The 22,096-nt window shown below is 45.9% G+C and overlaps 1 protein-coding gene across 1 annotated transcript in view; it reads left to right on the plus strand.

The window, feature by feature from the left end:
- Positions 1-1,164: 1,164 nt before the first annotated feature.
- Positions 1,165-22,096, plus strand: part of nectin1b (nectin cell adhesion molecule 1b) — a gene marked incomplete at both ends in the record, with an annotated part of 146,630 nt that continues 125,698 nt past the window's right edge. Inside the window, one exon of the mRNA XM_079225165.1 lies at positions 1,165-1,216. Coding sequence (XP_079081291.1) covers positions 1,165-1,216 — 52 coding nt within the window. The remainder of the gene's footprint in view (positions 1,217-22,096) is intronic.

The raw sequence follows: 22,096 nt of genomic DNA on the forward strand, positions 1-22,096 counted from the left end.
TCTCTCAACCCTCGTGTAATTGTTTTTACCCCATTTACGCACAACTGTATCGCATCCCGTTATAAACGAGTCACATTAAAGACCCCGGAAAAGTTTGAGAGTCTCAGCACTTCCTAGGTGGCTAACACTAGGCTGCTGCTGCTGCATGTATGTGTGTGTCTGTGTGCGTTTTGTCCAGGCGGTGTATTTGCTTTTCGCAGGACAATCCAGGCTCCTCCCTTCTCACAACGTCACCCGATCCCGATCTCTCCCAAAGCGTCAGAGCTATTCAGCAGCACACTGTGGTGGCAGATCAGCGGGGCGGTGCGCATAGCTGGACAACGCTACACTGTATTTCATCTACACCCCCATCCAAAAAGAACGAGGAAAGGGTGGTTACGCATCCCACCATTTCCACAGTTACAACAACTTCACCGGCCTGGCGTGCTGATCTCTCCGGCTTGGCCGTGGCTGCGGACCGGGAAAACCGGGGAATTTAAGGAACTAAAACCGGGACGGTGCCTGCAGATTGTCTGTTAGGTGTGTGTCAATTTTCTTTTTGCGGGCGGAAGCAAAATAAACGACCCCCAACCCCTCCCGGAGGAACTCTGCAAGTGTTGGAAAGTTCCCCAGCGCAGCATCGATCGAGGACCTCCCGCCCACTTTGCCCCTGATCCACATCGTTGGAGAGGAGGGAGCGAGTCCTGCAGCCGCTGCGGTGGATGGAGGGAGCAACAACGGCCAGAGGGTCCAACTAGACGCGCTGCTTTGATACGATAACAACTCTGTCTCTGTCTCCTCGCCTGCTGCACCCCGAAAAGAAAACATATATTTAAAACTCCCATCTCCTCCACTGTAAATCTGCAGCAGCTTGGATCTCTCTTTTTCTTTTTTGGGGAACCCAGGTTCTACTTCGTGCAAACTCGGCGCCAGCTAAAAGGAATCGCCGCAGACTTAAACATTGATGCTTTGGCACAGAGGAGCGCAACACCGATCCTCTAGTTCTGCGAAAGTCTCCCACTGCGCGGCGAGGGAGGAAGACTGAAGCTCGGGATTTCCGAAGTGGGATTTTTTTGCAGAAGTTGCATGCTCGGTCTTTGTCGTCTCGAGTGAGTGCCCCCCACTCCCCTCCCCTCATCCACTCTCAGGTTATCAGACGAGATCCGGATAGTTTGAGGAGGCGCCATGGCGATGTGTGCGGGGATATGGATACTCCTAGTGGGGCTGCACGTCCAAGGTAAGCCGCAGACCTCATCCGAGACACGACGCGCCTCATTTTGTTATCCTCAATGCATGTGTGTGTGTGTGTGCGCGCGTGTGCGTGTCTACGTGCTGTGCGCCGTGGTGTTTGCAGTGACACAGACTTGATTGTTGATGCATGAACGGGTGGATCGATGTGATGGTGCGTTTATTTTATTTTTATTTTTTTTGCAGCGAGATGTGCAGATGAGTAATAGGACATTTTTTCTTCCCTCCTCAATCCTACAATCCAAACGGCTTCGGAATACTTATTTGGCATGCAAAAATGAAATGACGCAGTAACCCGGGCTGCAGACAGATGGCGATGTGTGCAAAAAAGCGTGTGGGCCAGAAGTTTTGCCCAGTGCCTTTTTTTTAAAGTGCTCCTTGATTCATAATTGAAACCAGCGGCCTGTTAATCCTCAGCTCCTGTATGCTAGTCGAATATTGTAAATTATTAAAACAATTTCAAGAATCCATTGAGTGCAAACCCGTCATTTCTTACTGGGCATTATATGACGTTTCCTGAGGAAGAGTGATTTAGGATGTGTTGACATCGAGCTGTGGTGCTACATTTGAGAACTGGACCTGAATACGTTATAGATTTCAGGAGAGAGATGGAATGTGTGTGTGTGTGTGTGTGTGTGTGTGTGTGTGTGTGTGTGTGTGTGTGTGTGTGTGTGTGTGTGTGTGTGTGTGTGTGCGCGCGCGTCTGCGTGCTTTTTAGGGCGGAGGGTGATGTGTTGAGGGAAGCACTGGTGGTTTGATAAATGGAGTGATAATTTGACATTGATTATCCTGACATTAAAGCTTCCTCAAGTGAGCCTAATTATTTAAATACTCGCTTGATACAAGTGTTTGACTCTGATCGGAAGAAGCATCTATTCTGGTTGTATTGACAACCTTTTAATTGGTGAAAAAAACAAGCCAACAATGAGATGAGTGTGTGTGTGTGTGTGTGTGTGTGTGTGTGTGTGTGTGTGTGTGTGTGTGTGTGTGTGTGTGTGTGTGTGTGTGTGTGAGTGAGAGAGAGATCCATTATCAGAAGGGAGGGCTTAGTTGAAAGTTTACTGGTTTGTCTACGTCTTGGGCAAGTACATTCTGTCTTGCCCCTCTAATTCATTTTCAGAAAGGAATGGAAGAGGGTCAAGTGTGGTCAGAAATGTCAGAACATGTTTTGAATGGCAATGGTATCCTCGTTCTCTCCGACAAGTGTTTTCTGGGCCGATATGTTTCTCACATCTCCGGTGTTGTTTTTATTTTTATTTTTTTCCCCTTCCTCGAGCTCGAGGGAACCACCGGAGACGTTGACCTTGTTCGCGGCGAGGCTCCTTGTGGCGTCACGCGTTTTGAGGCCAATTGAATACTTTGATCAAAAGCCCCTGTCTGATTTACATTGAGATGATCCCTTTGCTTGTGGAGAAGATCAGGATTAACTGGTTCCCTTGGGATTCACGATGGAAAAGCTTTTGAAGCTGTTCAATCAAGAGGGCGGAACATGTCTCAAAAATTGCACTTAAAAAGCCTCCTGGAAAACGTCATATTTGAGTAGAACTGGGAGGTGTTTTGTTTTTTCCCCTCAGCCTAATTAGGCATCATATGAATAACTTTGCTCTTGTTCCTTTCCTTTATTCATCGCTGTAGTTTATTTGAAATCAAAGTGACGGCACATTTCGTGCTCTCTACATGCAGGGGAGGACTTGGAGGAGAGAGAAAAAACAACCTTTTACTGCAGCAGTTGTTTGGAGCCATTTCTTTTGACATGCAAAAACACCGATCTGGTCTTTCACCCTGAGGTTAAAGGGCGTTGCCATAAATGCCCCCGCCTTTGATGGCTTAATTGATATACAACGTGTTCCAGACTCTTCCTTCATTACAGAAGCACAAACAAGTGGGAGAACGGGCACTAAAAAATGCAAGTAGCAGCAAACCCTGTTGCAGTTATCCATCAGGGAAGGCCATTTTGTGCTTGTCACAGTAATAACCATTTGAGGAAAGCGCAAGAGTGCCAAATTCATAAACAGGAAATATTCCGAGCCGCTCGCCAAATAGATTATGAAATAAAAGGAACATTGAGAATAATGGATCTGTGAATAATAGTAGCTGCTCTGCGCCTGCTTTCTTATATTAGCACTGTGCCTCTCCGGTCTGATATTTAATTGAGTGTGAACTGAGTTAGCAACCAGGTGGTTGTTTATGGCTCCATCCCCCTGGTCCGGGGGCTGTACGAGCCCATATAGATATCACTCTCGGCGGCAGGATAATGCGATTTTTCAGCTCTAATTCCTCATTTTAGTTGGATTAAACATTTTGGAAATGCGGGGCTGAATAGTGGCCGAGCATCTATTTTGAATGCGTTATTATTCAGAAATGGAAATTGTGTAGTTTGTGAATTATAATGTTTTGTAATGATTTGGCAGCTGGGTCGTTCTGCCGGAGATCCCTGTTGTCCAGCTCTGTCGGCCTTGCCCGTTTGGTAGTGGGGCCGGGCAATTAATCGAATTTCATACTTAATTACGATTTTGGCTTCCGTCGATTCTGAAAACCAGACAATAAGAAGGATTTTTGCACCCCAATCTGTTTTGCAATGATGCTCTCTATTTATCTTGCGTTAGGTCATAAATCGAACGCAACCCCTTTTTTTGTTGTTGACAGTAGCTAGGCCGCTGACTGGCCCTCGCCGGGTGCATGTCCTCCATGGCGGTTTGGAAAGGCTTTGGGTGAAGGTGGCTCGCGGCTGCGGCAGCGAGATTTACAGCACGCCTTGCCCCCGGTAAGCGCCGGGGTCCGGAGCGCCTGTCAGTCGGGGCGGACTGACAACCGCACGACGGCGTTTCTTTCCACCGGGCTTTGTTGTCGCCAACAAATCATATCTTCACGACCGATGCATTTATGATTTCATTGTTTACGAGAGCACAAAGTTCTTGATCGATCCCGCCCCTTTAATTTAGCTCCATAAAGCTCAGCAGACAACGTTTAAATAATCATGGTTTGGAATATTGCCGTGGCCTTAAGTTTCTCTCATACTTTTAATGTCGTCGTTTGATTCTCTTCTCCCTTCTATGCACACACTTTGTCACCGAAGCCTGACTCACAACGGCTCATTTTGACTCATGACAGACAGACTTCTTTTCAGACTCCGTTCAAGCACACTGAAGTCTACCTTTGTGTGTATGAAATGTCACGTACTTCAGCTGGATTGATCGAGCAGTCGGGGATCAATTACAGGCATATTCAATAGTGTTGATGTTTGATGTGGAGCCCCAAAAACAGGCTGGGGAGTATTTCCCTCAGACGGCTCGCTGGAGGAATACTGCACGTAACATTGTAATTAGCATTTTGACTTTCTCTCGTCTGATGAAAAGACTGCAATGGCCGCGTCATTTCATGTCAGATGACAGTTTCTAGTGAAACGGAGGAGAGCCACCACGGGATTGTTGAGGCCTTGATGGTTTGAGTGCCAATGCAAATTGGTCTGATCCCCCGTTCCTCTGGGGAGTCTCCCTTTGGTCCCCGCTGAGGTGATGGATGGGAGAGAGAGGGAGAGCGCCGAGTCCTGGAAGACTAGTTTGAGGGGAGCTGACAGGAGATTAAGCTTCCCATTTTGCCGTAGAAACTAATGGAGGCACTTGGGCCACTCAAACTTCATCTCTTTGCGCATTTAGCTCATTGTGGTGCAAATCCTTCTCCTAACACCGCGTGAGATGTCTCTGCAAAGCTTCTTCTTTTTGTGTGCGTCTGTTATGATTTTGGAAACAGAGTTGTCCTTCATTAATTTTCTTTTCTCCGGCAAAGTATTTTGAAATTGGTTTGGGTTTTTGCACTGCGCGGCAACAGTAAGTCGATCTGAAAGGCACATTCTCCGTTGTCTTTGTGGAGCTCCACGATGCGCATTTCCAGCCCCCGTGGTCTCCTCCGCATAAAGGCTGCGTTTCACAAGATAGATTAATAAAACATGACGATAAGCACTGAACCTAAATAATGGAAAGGTTAGGAGTGTTCTCCGGGTGCAGGAGACTGCACAAATAGCATTAAAGACTGAATGGATGTCGAATTAAGTCCGCCTCTCCGATTGTTTGGAGGCTGTAGTTTACAATGCAGGATTTAAGGTCACGGGCGGCGAGGAGTAAATTAATACTTCAAGGCCTCCGAGTGAGGGGGACGTTGCCGTTCACCTCTGTGATGGCGAATTTACTTGGATTGCTGTGTGATGCCGTTTTAGGAACATGGAAGGATATTCAAATATCACAAGTAATGTTTGTCCCAGACACCGGCTGCCTCATGTTACCAGATAGCTTGTTCTGTCAGAACACGCCATTCTGCATCATATCCCATGTTTCCATTTGGTTTGTGAGTTTGTGGTGTTTGGCGTCTGCTGGGTGTCGCCCCATGCGCCTTTTTTTCGCTTTCTTCACACCAGACGGTCGACCATGTTGGCTCAGAATGGAAAACACGTTTATCAGGGAGCCGCAGCTTCAAATCCTCGATGTGTGTCTCTGTTTCAACTCAGATCTCAGCATCAGCTAAGCAAAGAAGAAAGGAATCAATAAAGGGGATCAAATCTTGCCCTGAGTTTTTCTGATTTGGCATTAATCTGCCGAGTCCGTTTTTTTTTTATTTAGCCGATCCTTGTCGAGGGATTAAATGGTTAAGTTCCCTGCTCTGCTCTTGCGAATGAGAATAGCATTCACTGACTACCCTTGTTCCAAATTTTCCTCGCAGTTTGTCAGATAAGTGTTTCCAGCATCTGAGGACAGGCTTATTATGCTTCCCCGAGTCAATGTAAATCTTCTCTGAAGGAAAAAAGTAAATAATCTCACATGTTGGAGGGATTCTCACAGTCTGCTCTGTGTTTTCTTTCTGGGACTGCGTCTTGGCTTGCCAATAAGCTTGTCGTGTTTCTTTGCACAGTGTTTTCCTTCAGAGCTCACTTAATGTGGTTACCACCTGCAATCAGTCATTTTCAGTGAAAGGCCATCATATTTTTTTTCTTTTCCCGAGCCCCTGTGTGAAGGGAACCCCCCGCCATTTAATGCATCGTTTCAATTTTTCTTCATGCAGTCGTCTTGTATTTTCTGCCTCACCAGTTTAATAACAAGACGTCTCATGGGAATGCCGTGCTTTGTGTCTGGGTTTACGGCGGGGGCAGTTAGTCACAGGCTGATCCGGGATTGAGGGAGTGGTTGATTCCTGGTCTTCCACTGCATGTCTTTAAAATAAAGCAGATCTGATCGGTTCAACTCCCGCCCCCCCACGGCCTGAACAAGTCAATTTACAACAGGCAGCTGGGCTGATGTGCCTCCATTAAGGAGCAAAGGAGTCCTGATAACCAGTCAGCGAGCAACCTGCTGAGTCTGACGATGAAGTAGGGGGGTGTAATGCAGAAATACAGCCTCTAGCCAGATTGTTTAACTGAAATACCATCAAGCAATGTTTTCTGCCACCCGATTAGCTCGATCAACTTTGAGGTGGCGTCAAACTTGGTCAAACTTATGCGTTTCACATCTACTTTGTGAACTAGTTGGAAGAAGAAAACAAAAACTTGGATCGACCGGTCGGTGCCGTTGCCATGTTTTTGTGCCGTTCGACTCCGTTGAATTTTGTGCTGACTCGTGCGGTCTGTTGACAAGAGCTGGCCCGCAGCGCTGCCTCTTTACCGTCGTGGGTCGGGCCGATGCATCAGCGGGCTCAAGTGTTTGGGCCAATAACAGCCTACAGTTGAATATTCAATCTCCCTGACAGCGATGTCGATCTGATGTTGGTCTTTGCCACTATTTTATCATCCGGCTGTTAAGATGAGCTATTTATTGCGTATAGCATATTTTTCAAAGCCCATAATATCCCCAGAGGGTCTTCCTTCCTGCCCTAAGCATTGGAAAGAGCTGTTTTCTACTCACTCTCATCTGAGCTTTTCTCGTGCTTTTGACTCCCGGTTGCTGAATAAAGTTGCTTTACCATCCTGCAAGACAGTTTTCTGAGTGTGCGACCTCAAAACGGGTCAATTTATGAGACATTGAATATCTCCATGAACTGCCCTCTCAACATCTGACTGAAAACATCCGGCGCCGCCTTCAAGAACCACATCTGTCAATCGCATTACGAGCCTTCCAGCTCACCCACTGCACATGGCATCAACTGCTAAATAACCTCCGGGGCTGAAGCCGGAGTGGAGTATCAGCTTGCAGAGCATATTCGATTGAAAATATCGGGCGTTTCTGCAATTTAGCAGCGGTTACAATCTTCTGACGCGGAAAACGTGTGAAATCAAAGTCGACCCGAAATTTCCGCCATTGTTACACGAGACTCAGGGCTGATCTCCTGCCAGAACTTCACATTTTATCTCTTTTGCTTTACCCCTTCCTATCTCATCTCCCCTCTCCCTTTCTCTCCTGTCTCCTCGCTCTGCCTTTGAGGACGGTGCTCGCTGAGAGTCGACTTGGTGAGCACTTGATACAAAAGGGGGTTTGTTTTCTTGAAATGTTTCCCTTTTTAATGAGTGATGGTGTTCACTCATTTAATATTCCGCGCTGATACCTCTCCGGGAGCCGGCTGCGTTTCAAAGCAACAGCGTGGTTGTAAATGGGAATGTGGGTGAAGGTGGAGGGAGGCGGTGGTGGTGTTGTTATAAAGGGGGTAGGGTACGGGGGGCAGATTTATTTATTCTCCCTGACATGGAGCTAAGCTTCCCGTGTGCTGCAGCTTGGTGAAAAGCTCCTTAGTAACCCTGTCCTGTGCAGACAGACGAGCAGAATATGACTGATAGCGGGTCAGCTCTGCGTCCGCAGTGTATTTCCCTGTTTGCGCCTCTCCCCGCTGTGATCGGCTCTGGAGATAATTGCTTGATTCAGAGGGATTTCAATTTCTTCTGTGTGAACATTTCAGAGAGTATTTTTGGCTATTATTCCCCGCACCCTAACCTCGGCCACAGCTGACACTCGGTGCTCGTCATGAACTGAGATTGGGGTCAAACCTCGCATGGGTGGTAGAAATTCTTCACTTTTTTCGCCCGTTTGTTAGCGCACAAGGTTCAAGCTTTGCAGCGGAAAGAGATGGGGATAAATACAAACATGGCCTGGCCTGCCCTGCAATTCGGCATTGATCCTTCCATTTTTGCTCGTAGGGTCTACTCCAAAGCAACTAATGCAGTCTGCTATCGATTTCCCAGTTTCAAGCCATGCTGAATTTGACTCCAATGTTGCATTGTTTTCAGAAAGTCAGGTGTGCCAAATGGTCTCCGCCTCCTTACTGTATGCCCTCTTTTTCTTCTTTTTTTTCAAACAGGCAATTTAGGAGAATTATATGTGGCAATAAGTAGGTTTTGTATGTAAATATGTGTAAATCAATGAGGTGGGCGAGTGAGAAAGTGAACGAGTAGTCCCACCTCGGAGCATGGAAAAGGGGTTGTGTTCATTCTTTTATCTTCAGCTGAGTCTGCTTCAGCATCAGCACTGCAACTATTTTAACTAATGACTTGTGTGCACAACACAAAGCTGTAGGGCATGTCTGAACTGTGTTAAATGCTATTTACTCATCTAAATGCAGTAACATTAATACACTACATCAACAAACAAACAAACAAGGGAAGATGCATTAAGTTGTGGAATTATAATAATAGTATATGATGAGTTAATTTCAGGGTTATATCCGCTGACTTTTGTGGCTTTGGCATCAAATTAGATGGAGTTGTAGTAAAAGATATGCATGAATAATAAACTTTAGTTAGTATGGATGATGACAGCAAGTATAGTAGATCTTGAACAGTAAACGGAAATGTTCACACACAATAAACTTAAATTACAAAACATGAGTCAACAAAAATGAATCCCATAGAGCTTTATTGCCGTGATTTAATGCACTTCTTTCAGTCGGCCAACATGCAGTTGGTGGTGACACCAGCATGTCTCTCTCCTACAGGTTACATTCATTTGCAGCTGTTTTGCATTTATTTGATATATTGTTTTTGGAAAGAAAAGTAATGCCTCCAGGGAAACGTTATTCTTTAAGTTTCGCTGGAAATGGTAAAGTCTTTCAGTTGGTATTGTAGCAGCTCTTGGCAACGAAAACCCAGTGTTTAGGTGAGAAGACTGCCATGGTAACCAGAGCATAGGGCTGAGCTGTGCTTGAGTTTAGAAAACAAAAAAAACACGTTGCTTCTGGTCAGGGAATGATCAAGGTCATATTTGACCTCAACCTGACTTCTAGACGACATTGACTTTGTCTGTTACTTTTCCCTGATTCCCCTGAAGGTGGTCCTTTCTCATGCAGAATGGTTGCATATAAAATGCATTTTGTGCTTAACCGACCCACCCAACTCCCCCCTCCTCCTCTTCCTCCTCCTCCTCACTTCTCCTTGCCTCTTCCAGCTCAATAACTTTGCCAGGGGTTTCCACATGGGAGCTTCCACTCTGGCAGCGCGCGTCTTGCTTGGCTGCGGGTTCCGCGAGTGGAATTAACCAGTCAGGAATCTGAAGAGGGCTTTGATACCAGCAAAGGAATCACGCGGGGCCATTTTGTAGTTCACAGCATTTGTCAGTCGAGCCACAGAGATGCGAAATGTCACGCCAGGCCAGAGAAACAGAAGGCTCGTGGGGTCAAGAGCCCCTCCCCCTTCTCCTTCTGCCGCCCACCGGCCAAACATATGAGCTACAACATTCATATGATGATAAGTTATGCAGATGTAAGTGTCCACAAGAACTCCCACTCAATGAACTTGTGCCCACGTAGCTCATGGCCTCACAGAGCTAGAGTGAACAAGTGCAACTTCCTGCCTTTATTGATGTGTCCGAGCTGGATTGCATCTCACGCTGCAGCCGCATGTCTTCTGGTTCACAAAGAGCGTGAGGATTGTGATCATTAATGTGGATAAACGGAGGGGTTGCAACTGTTCCTCGATACTGAATGCTCAGTATTCTTGGAATGGAAGTAGACGCTAAAGGCGGAACAAATGTTGGTATGAGGCAGCAAAACCCTTCAAATACCTCCGGTCTTCTGGCCCCGTGCCTCTCGGGGTGCCGAGGTTCAAAAGTGTTCTGCAGAACGTGTTTCAAGATCGTACCTTCCTTCCTTGCTTCCTTCCTTCGCTAAGTCGCGTAGGGGAATTTGCAAGGGAAAAATAACAGCCTAGATGTGAAGAGGAAGAGGGGGAAATGGAGATTTACATGTGGAGCCCGCGGGGGATGGGAACTCGCAGAGGGTCATACTGCTGCTGAATGAGGCTGCGTTCCAAGGGTGATTCTAGTTTGTCTTGAAATAGTGTTCTTGGCTGAAGTTCTATTTCGGCACACTGGAAGAAAATAAGAAGTTCATTTAATTTTTTCCCGGTTCATTAAGCCCTTATTCTTTTCCCATGCGGGAAGCCAGGCGACCCCCCCCCACACACACACACACACACACACACACACACACACACACACACACACACACACACACACACACACACACACACACACACACACATCAACAGCAACCAAATATTCTCCATTATAGCTATTTTCAAACAAAACGCATTGCCTGTTGCATAAGTGTGCGAGCTCTAATGTGCTAAAGATCATAATTGTCTGCTGAATTAGCTTAATTAAAGCCTCTCTTAATTTGAGTAATGAACGAGTCAGAAGCTCAATCAGATCTTTTGAAAACAAGTGGGTTCAAGTCGAGATTAAAGTGAAGCTGCTCAACATGCAATGGAAGCAGTTTGGGGGATGAACCGATTGGCTCTGTGTTACATCGCCATGGGTGTGTTTCAGCTGTTTGGTTTCAGCTGTTTGGGGAAGTTTTGGTGAAGCTGAAAAAAAAAGAGAAGCAATTCCAGCCGGTAGTGATTGGTGCTCTAGTGGAAGTAATCTAAATAACAAGGGAGCTGATTCTGTGTGTCGTCGTATGGGATTGAAAGGGTTAATCCTATTGATTTGGTTGTGGGATTTTCTTCATGGAATTATGATGGATGTTTTTCCTGACTTCCTCTCACCGCTGGGGGAGATCCGCCGTGTGAGATGCCCCCCTCCCTCCCGACACCCCCCTTCCCAAGCTCACAGCACTGCCGCTCGGCGACGGGCGCGGGGCGGGTGTTTGTTTATCCTGGTAAGACCCGGGGAAGGAGTTCACCGGGGCATGAGCAAACGGGCTCCTGGAGGGCGCTTAACGCATACGTGCGTCGTCTCGAGGCAGATGCAGCTTCACGCCCACCCTACCCCCACCCCCCTGATCCTGACCCACTTTCCTTTCCCCGCTCGGCGCTCCCTCTTTAATTGCCGCGCGGCACACTGAGGCCATCTGCTCGACTGAGGCCCGTCGCCATGGAGATGCTGGGAGGCTTTTCGGATTTGCTGCGGACTGACCAACAGGGAAATAGAGGTCAGGGGATGGGGGTAGGGTGTGGGACGGTCTCAGGGGCTCCAGAACTGTGGTATGAGATGCTGGAGGCGCAGTAACACACCTGTATGATGCGTCCGAAGCAGATGCCATTTCTAACAACAAAATCAGTCTTTCAGGATGTACGATCCGACGGATTCCACAGAGCCAGAGAGTTTCTCCTAAAACTGAGGGGCATAGCGAATGTTAATCCCTACATTTAGCCCAGAACATGAACATAATAACATTTTGAACTACATGGATTTGATCCAACACCAATAGCAGGCTAGACTGTCCCATGAAAAAGTTATAGGGAACTTTTCTTTTTTTTTTTACATACAGTTGTAGTCACTATTCACTTTTGCTATGAGGAGGCTATTGGGCTATTTGTCTGTGTTAAGATTGCAGTGTCGCCTCAGTCAGATGCATATTTAGCGTTGTCTCATCTGCCTGCTCCGATTACATTGAGCCGTGCTCCTCTACCCTCACGAGCGTCTTTGTATATTTTGCTGCTCGTGCTTATTTCCTTTCCAATGACACGCCTCAGCGAAGAAGCCGTTGCACTGTGTTGCCAATTAACACCTGGGGGTATTCCGGAGCCGTGGTCGCCTCTCGACTCCTCTCGACTCCTCTCGACTCCTCCTCTCGGCAGTCGCATCAAGCCGGCCCAGTTCACATATTTCATACTGTTCTGTAGGATTATTTAGCTAAAAAGCTTAAATGACTATAATGGAGTCTTGGTATTGACCTCTGGCTCAACACTGTGCTTTGGGAGACACTCTTTGTATTTACTCCGCTTTAAAGGTCAATATTGGTAGCTGTCATTTCTGAAGTGCCATTTATAGGTCAATACCTCATTAGTAATCTGGCGGAGTTGGGATCAAATGCAGCTGCTGTCTTGTCTGCAGCCACTGACTTTCAAGCTCAGCCACCGGATTCTGTTAAACTGATTTAAAACTCTTTAATATCATTTTGTTCAGAAGTCTCGGCTTAAGCTGTAACTTAAATAATTTCCCCTATCTTTATTAGAAGTCATTGTGTTTATGTTGTATATTGTATATATGTTGAATATTTTGGGCGATGAGAAGCTGAAAACGGAACATTTAATATTTTTTCTTGATTGAGAAATGATCCTAATTGTTATCAATACATTTATATCAATCAAATTGGATTAATTGACACAACGTTCCAGCTCTATTTTAACTGCTGGGCTACAGCAAGGGCTGGCCAAGCCTTTCTGTTTGAGGGACAGTTTCAAGATCAGAAACCCCCCCCAAAAACAGTGCGGGACCGATGTGCAGTTTCTTAGTGTCTTCTAACATTTTACTCTTTCGTAAATACAACAGATTATTATTATTGGCAAAGTATAGCCAACACACTTCCCCTTGACTTCTGTATAAAAGTCAAAGTAATTACAAGAATAACTTCAGTTTGCTAGATATTGCTTAATAAAACAGAAACATCCCCAAAAAACAACAATGTAAATCGCAATACAAGATTTGCTCACAACAAAACAAAATTACTAATTTTCCCCACGCTTCTGAAGTTTTCTTCGGTTTTGCCATATTTACCTCATCAACTGAGGTCAACGTTTGCATCGACCAGGAATCAACGTCGGACAAATAGTGCGAAGAAGAACTAAGAAGTTTGAACTCTGCAATTCATGAGAAATAATACGCCAACCATATTCTCGTTTTACTTCTTGAAAATTCACCGTGGCGACGTAGATTGGCAACCCAACAGGCTACAGGGAAGCTGCTCCTTCGGGATACCACGGCTTCTGGTCGGCGCTCATCTGACGCCTCTTCCGTGTCTGTTTCTCCCAGACTGCTTAACAAGAAGTCAGACCTGTCAGAATCCGCAGACTTTGATGTCGTCACCATCTGCATCGGATGCCTCAGACAGCTTATTTTGCTCCTCCATCACCTGCCGGTGACAGAGTAACACAGGAGGCTGTGACAGCAAGAAAAGGGTGGCTCTTTCAATTTCAACCGCAGAGATCGCTTGATCTCCGAGCTGCTGCCAAATGTACAGTCGAAGGGCTCAAGTTAACAAGACTATGTACCCAGTGCCTGTAATAGGACCTGGGGGGCCCACGCTTTGGCGGTGTGAAATGATAGAGAGGCCTGCTCTCCGGTCAAGGTCATGGCGTCGGAGCGCTGGATGTGTTGTGTTCGCCTACCTTGCCCCCTTTTTTGCACATCCAGCTGCTGCTGCTGCTGTTGCCGCGCTTTGTGTGGCAGCAGCCTAGATTATGTCCTCAGGAGAGATTAATCAAATCGTAGGACGTTATGGAAGAGTGACCAAGTGAAGTTTGAGCCGGCCAGTCTCGCTGTGTTGAATGTTGCTTCTGCTCGCCCCGCCTGCCTTTGCCCGAAGGGGCATCGCATTTATAGCTTGACATGAACTGGTGCAGTGATGGGAAATAAACTGTCTTTCAATAGGATTATGTCACTGTGTGGACGGACCTAGTTAGCCAGAGTGATTTTCATAGTCCTTGTTGAGCCAAAATCCTGATTGCAGTTTGACTGGAGGCCACGCTAAAAGGAGGCCCCTAATTACCCCTCCTCAAGTGCACACGCTGACGATGCCGTGGTGCCTTTTTGTTTTGCCGAACAAGGGCCCTGCTTCCTCTCTCCTTATTTGAACTGAGCTTTATTGCTACTTTTTGTATCATCCAACTCCAGAGTCTCCTCTGCAACAAGGGCTCTTTCTACTCTGAAGCCCTTTACTAAAAAGAACCATATTACCTTTTCTTTTCTTTTTTTATGGACAGCATGAGGAAGAAAGGTTGCTCACTATTCAAAATCCACTCCACCACTCAGCGAGATATTTATTTATTTACCCACCCGATGCCATTTTTGGTCTGCCGAATCCCCGGGGAGGGAAAATGCATTAAGCCACTCACTGTATTTACTTGTGTTGGATTGATGCGGATGTGTGAGGGCAGGCCAGAGGATGGAGGATGGGCAATTGATCATCGGCAAATGAGTGTCAGGGGAATCTAGACATCCACAACTGCTTTTCACGCGTCGGCCATGGAGGATCCATCAGGCAGAAACTGTGTCATCTGAGAATACATCTCCCCACTTAGATTAAGACATTGCTGCATGCTCAGGCATACACACTTCAGTGGTGTGCTTTATTTGATTGTACGAGATAATTGACTCACCCTGCTTGTTTGTACCCAGTAAACCAAAACACACACACACACACACACACACACACACACACACACACACACACCCTGGTACATTTGTTTCCTCTCTTATGAATGATGACGATATATACTCACGCAGTGTGAAAATCAGGCCAATTCCCCAAGTTACACTTCCTCTGAAAGTATGTATTTGTAAAATAATTGGATGGATAGCAGACTTACGAGTCCCTCGAGGAATTATGGCATTGATTTGGAAACACAAAGAAAATGTGAACACCTCGTAAAATCAGCAGTATTTGCTTCCGCCTAAACATCCTAATGGTTTGTAGCGGTTCCCTTCGACGGTAGCTGTCGTTTTCATGATTCCTCAGCAGCGCATCAACCCCACATCAACAAAACGGTGGCCTTTGACTTTGCAACCGCTCCTGCCAAGCGATAATCACAGGAAAAAAAATGTTTTAGAAAAGAAAAGACATTGGGCGTCTTCCATCACGAGATAAAAAATAAACACAGCAGGAAGAACTGGTTAAGTGCAACTGGCTGCAAAGATGGCCGCTGGTATTGCGTTGGAAGGAAAGTGGGCTGTTGGATGACTGAAGGCTGGTGGTAAAGAAATGGGGAAATGATGGGTGGGTTAGCAGTTTCTGAGCTCTATCGAGAAGATTGTGTGTAATAGTACGGGCCCATAGTGGAGGATCTCTCTATTGAGTATGGGAATGACAATCAGGCGTTTGAAAAAGGTAATCCCTGGAGCAAAGGTACGCTTTATTTAACATTTTACACAAAGAGCGTCTCCAAAACTAAGCACAGCTAAGAGTCTTTATTTTGCAAATACATTCTGAATAATGAATGATATCCTTTTTAAAATGCCCTGTGAGATAAACAAAAACCAGGAATGAAAGGCTTATCTGTGTGCCTTTTGAGGTTTGCCTTCCCACACACCTTGAACAGCGTTCCCATCGAACAAATCTCCTTTTTTCTTTTGAAAAGCCTGCAGAAATTTAAGAGGGAAACCAATTAAAACTACCATTATATACTACATATATATGAATTAAAGGCATTTCAAGGCTGGATAGGAGGCTTCTCCTAGGCAATGAATAAGCCCTTTGTACTGCATGTGTAGACTCATTTGTTTAGCGCGTCTCGATGCAGACAGACACTGCTGATTCTCATGCGGTGGATGAGAGATGAGACTTTATGAATAACGAGAGGATTACAGGCGTTGCCGCTCCGCAATAATGCAAGTTTATTTGAATCCACATAATTGTCGATTATCTCTCAATCTTTGCGGGAGTCTGAAACAAAACGTGCTCCCGCAGGTTTGACGACCGGAATATTCCAGATGCATTTGCCCAACATTGCCGGGACGTTATTGAAAACTGAATTTTAGTCCTCAGCCAATTTCCCTGGTTAAACAAATGTTTGATTTAAAAAAGAAGAAGTGCTGCACGCTGAATGAATGTAATGCAGCTACTTTCACACGACTTTTAAAGTCTTCTAGACTTTCCTGCATCGTAGTTTATGCAGAGGATTAATTATACAAAGTCGATTAACATTCACCACCGGCTATGTCTTCCAGATTATTTACCGTCGTGACTTGAACCTTAGTTTTATGATTAATATTTATAGGGGACTGTCAGTGGCTGTCGGCCCCGTGTGAATCAACAAGGCTTCAGAACTTAAGAGTCAGTTGATGTGTTGTAAATCAAAGGTGGGGCGGGGAGAAATCCCACCTAGATGAATAAAAAAGGATCCATTTAGAAACGTGTAACCTTTCTGCGGAGATACTTACTCTGTGATTTATCGCCGCGGAGCCGGTCGCTCCTCCTCCTTCCATCATATGTTTTAAGCATTGGCGTGGGAATGAATATGTCCGAGGGACTGAAAAGAGCTCACGCATCGCAATGCTGTGTGCGTAGGCGTTTGTGTTGTGCATAGTGGCCTCACACAGCAGTGAGGTACTACTACCAAGATACTCACCAGATAGACCCCCCCACCCTCTTCAGAGCTCACATGCATGCATGCGTGGAAGTATTTTTAGCGACATGCACACGCAGCGATCAGGGCAGCATGTTAAAGATTCAGTCAGATGGTCCTTAATGCTTCGCCCCGGAGCCCTGCAGAAGGGATGTGTTTGTACCCAGCACTGGAGGGGAGGAGGTCACGTGTTGACCTCATTGTGTGCATGAGTAAGTGCTCTCTGCAGCTTCAGTGTGCAGCCTCTCCTCCACATAATGAGAAATCGACTTATTTCTATAGCTAATAGATTGATTTCCCTGACACACACGTATCCGAGACAGGAGCATTTTAACTTCTTCTCTTCTCTTCATTTTTTTTTTTTTCAACCTCAAGACTGTGTGAGCAGGGAAAGGCGGCGGCAGTGAAAAATTAAAATGGAGCCCCATCTCTGAAAACGGAAGAAGATTTAATATTTTCAATCCCTAGAAAGCAACTGACACGCTTTATTACTGTTTGCTTCACCGCCCCAGCCTTTCCCTTCAGAGGGGGCTCTGCAGTGCTCTGCAGTGGAAGAGAAAAACACTTTGCTGCTTCCTAAACACAGAGGTTAATGTCTTATATACAAGCGGCAGCCCCACCATTGGTTGGCACGAATGTCTCGCTGTCTTTTTTCAAATGTATTTTTAAACAAGAAGGTGATCCAAGACAGACGGATCTGTCTTCCGCCATGTCTCCCCTCAGTGTCCCGGCCTCACGGAAGTCCCCCAACCCACTTTTCCCCGGACTTTTTTCCCCCGAAAATTGCAGCCGGCCCGCTTCCTTCCTCGGTACATTAGCTCCCGCAGCCTGCGTTGCTTCACTGGAGCAGATGCAGCCCGAAGAAAACAAAAGCTGGCAGGCCAGGGGGTTAATCGCACTCATCTAGAGGTCTGCAGCGGTGTTGCCAGGTGTGACACACTCAAAGTACACTTGGCTTCCCCTCCTGTTGCTGCCTTTTGACCTCTGTCCGTCACACCAAGAGGGTTTGCGAGCACGTAAAAAAAAACTCCAAAAGGATCTATATGAGATCCCGATCCTGATGGATTTTCTTCCAGCCTTCCTGTTTGCATTGCAGTTCTGCAGAATGGGCAGGAAGTGAGCAAAGCGAAGTCTGAACTCAACGGTGTCGTGCTTTTTGACAAAGAAGTGGACAAATTCTATTGCTGGAAAGTAGGGCTGCACCATTATTGCCAAAGTGATAATCCCGATAATGTTTTTCATGAATATTAAGATCCCAATTATTTATTTATCACCATCACTCAATAAGTCCATCAGAGCACTGCTTTCACTCAGGTTATGCTACAATGCCCCCCAACCCCCTGCTATTCAACGGGACAAGCAATAATTAGCATCAATATCTCAGTCGATCATGATCATCGAACTGTGAGAAGCCACAAATTGTGATTAATGTCTGAAAGTAAAACAGTACAGTGGTCCAGAGAGATGATCGATAGGGTCTTGAATTGAGCACAACGTCTCGAGTTGATGACGACAAAGGGGCACTATAACCAAAGAGGAACACTGTGAACTTGTTGTCACATTCCCAACGTAGCTCAGATGGTATTGCTTGTGACAGCATGCATTCGAGTTAGGCCAGAGTTGTATATCAATATGCCAGTGAGATTTTCTATTATGTCGGCTCTTGGCAGCATATTGACTTTGTTTGCATGGTCTTGAAGAGAGACTCGTCAACAACTAGTTCTGCTGTATCCAACTCATTTGAAAACAAGGTTGATATCTTGTGAAGAACATCAAGGTTGTCTCTTGGCCTCGCATTGTAACAACACATAATGTGGAATTTTCCCGGCCGCTGTTGCCGCTGTTAAATTCCCGTTAAGTCTGTTACATGCTTACCGTTCCTCTCGGTTCCCAGTGATACGTTTGTGGTAAAATGCCAGTCTCCTCTTTTGAATGCTTCTCCCTAAGACACAGCTGCCTACTTAGATAGCTAATGGCTGTGTTTCTGTGCCGCAGCGCTGCGAGCAGAGTGTGGCGTGATGGCATTTGTCCTGACCGCCCGAGGCCCGGTCTGTCATGGTGTATCAGGCCTTGACTAACACACACACACACACACACACACACACACACACACACACACACACACACACACACACACACACACACACAAATCCTCCGGGTGCCGAAGCTCACCAAGGAGACACAGGAGTTTAATGTTCAGCACCCGGAAATGCATTTGTCGGTGTTTGGTATAGGGGACGGGATGGGCGGCTGACGACGAGGAGGTGTTGGTGAATATTTTCTCCTCTCAGCAGCTGGCCCTGCAGAGGTAATTTCACAGTGCTAAAGGTGCTATTTTTTATTATTTACTTGGCATCTTGTTCTCAGCAACAACCGTCATGATTTTCGCGGCGCATTTCGCCAGAGATCCCTCTGCGAGCCAGCGGCGTGTCCAGCTCTTCGGCATCTGCTTCCTTAGATTTTCTGTTGATTTAGTTGATCTGTTTGGGCATTGGCCTTTTATTCGTCTGCTCAGTCACAGTGCTGCTCGCGCTAAACCCCTCCCCCCTCCCCTCCCTGTTTATTTCCAACCAACTATTGTGTCATGCTTTTGCAAACTCCAACCACATCACTTTCTTCTCTCTTCCTCAGGCATTCGGCACAGCACATTTAAAAGCCACCACGACCCGGGGTTCTCTCTCTCTTTTTTTTCTTTCCTTATATTGTTGTGTTTTTCCTGAACTAATGCCAGCAAATCAAACATTTAAATAAATGAAAATGTCACAGGTAATTACTATCACCTATAGGTCCCTCAGACGTTTTGCTGACACTCTCAGGTTTCCTGTTTTTATTACCCATTCGCCGGCCTCTCTGCTACCTCTGATGGCTTCATCTCACACGCTGACGCATTTTCTGAATCATATCCATCAGTGGATGTCAGGGAGAGTCGTCCCCACCTCCCCCTCCGTTCACTCGCAAAAACAGTGGCCGTTGTATAACATCATCTATCATCCTGGGGCCTTTGTTCAGCATCCTGTCTCATACGGGGGCTAGCAGCCAGCGCGAGGGTGGCATTCTATTTGACAGGCCGGTGCAGATGCTAAATGACAGTGACACAAAGAGGGGGCCCACCACGCAGGTCCTGACAGAGCTGTTTTCCATAGACAAGAGGCTTGACTTGACTTAAAGGCCCAACCCTAAAATCTGATTACAGGCCCGGCTCCTGACACCTCTTTGGCCTGGTTCTGATGTTGGTAATTTCCCTCGATTGGAAACACTTTTCGTGTCAGATTGAAATGTACTTTGTGGTTTCTTTGCCTCCGTGTTGCCTGACAATTATATTCATCAAGTGTCTTTGTGTATAGGTATGATTGGAGGCGGGTTAATAGAAATGTCACTCCGGCTTTAAAGGCTTACACTTTTGGTTTGTTATTGAAGTTTGAGGTGGAGCCTCTAACCTGAGACCGTTCCACTACAAGCCATCTAGCATGTAACGCCAAACCGTGCGTCCTGCAGCTCGAAACCGAACCATTGTCTCTCTTTTTGTGCTCACCCTGGATTAGAGCGTTTGCCAAAGAGCCCCGAGAGTAAAAGTAATGATTATATTCGTTGCTCCGCTTCAGTTTACCTTGTATCCATTTTCTGCGATGCCCCGCGGGGAGAACTGCTGCTCCGAAACCTTTTGTGAAAATGCAGAATGTGAAGTGCGTCCATATCTGCAGTCGCATCTGTTGTTGGGATATGGATACACGTTTCCCCACTGTCGTCAGATTACAGTCTTGTCATCTGCAAAGTTGTCTTTCTTGCTTTGGTGTGTTTTTCTCCATTCCCAATACTGCTTCTGATACATGAACTTGCGTATCGCCTGATACCAGTGCGTTATAATAATACATGCATTTATGTTTATATGTTTTATTAACTATGTAATATTACCAATGTACCCTGGAGGGATGTACTATGGTTGCTCTCATTGTTGTTGCGATCCGGCAGGATGTACGGATCAGAGAGTGAAGCGTGTTGTCGATGTTGTTCTTGTGGAACGTGAATGAGCTGATAAATTATACGATAACGTGATATCGGATTGGTGCGTAGGACTTTAGGCCGCACCGTAGGCATGTCAGATAGTGGTATCGGTATCGAGGCGGGTTTTGTCTGTTTTTTGTCAGTTACCGTATCAGCTGAGGGCTGTAATCCTGTAGGATTGTAAACGTGTCTCCTGTACTGCCATTTTCACTGTAGATGTCATGTAAAAAAGTCTACACAATCTAATGCAAAAATGCCCCAAGTATTTAATTAATAAGCTTACTTTTTCACAAAAGGTATCTGTTGAAGAAATGAAGACAAATTTGTTCAGATGATCAAAGATCAAACATGTGTCCAGCACCAGAAAGGAGAAAAGTGTGATATTAATGGCCTCATTTCTGAGCTCTTTCTATGCAACTTTGATGTCCAGTCAGTCTCATTGTGTGGGATCCATTAGAGGGACGGAACGCTGCCGTTGGTTTGCCTCTAGTGAAGTGAATGAAATATAAATGCAGGGCATTAATAGATGTGAGGTGGCTCCGCGAGGATGGGCCTCTTTGAACCCGACAGTGATGAGAATGCAGATGAAAGCAAAGGACACGTTGCGGTACACACTCACAGGTGACTGATTGTTCACCTGGAACCAACAGGTTGACACATGCGGGAGACTCATAGTGGGCTGTAACTCATGTCCGTGCTCCGTAGGCCATCTGTGTAGATGAGGTCACTTTGTTTTTACATTTAAAAATGTAGTTAAAACGGTTAGATCACAGACTAAGAACTAATTGTTAGGTTTTGGGTGCTGATCCCAACCCAGGTATATATATAAAAAAAAGATGAAACGCTACAAGATGGTATTTCTATACTCTATAATTTCAGCCCTTGCTTAAATGACAAGATAAATAGAATATTGACTGTGCTGCTTTGGTGGATGTACACCTTTACAAAGAGCTTGCAACTGAAACCAACAGTTGAGTCACGCTCTCAAATTGAGGAACTGTGACAGGAGACATCTTACAAGTAACCACGATTCAAACACACGTGGAAAATCCCTTTTTTAATGTTCCATTGCTTGAAAGTAATGGAATATTTGTCCTGTTTTACTGAGAAGTGACCAAGCTTCGGATGAAAAGGGGGTTAAACTGGCTCGAATGAAACCGTCCACCTGTTTAGTCCACGAGTGACAACCTTTATGATGCACAGTGCCAAAACCCATTTGTAAAGAAGGGTCCTAAACAGCAGAGAGGCACTGATGGCTCATAAAGCTGTCATTGTCTAAAGGGTTAAAAGGGCAGCGTGAGGAGGGGAGGGGAGGGGCCTCCATTCACCAAACTTGTTGTTTTTAAGTCAACACACATAGAAGGACACCTTTTCATGCAGTTTTGAATGGGT

The sequence above is a fragment of the Taurulus bubalis genome (assembly GCF_910589615.1).
Source record: "Taurulus bubalis genome assembly, chromosome: 10".
NCBI classification, from domain to species: domain Eukaryota; kingdom Metazoa; phylum Chordata; class Actinopteri; order Perciformes; family Cottidae; genus Taurulus; species Taurulus bubalis.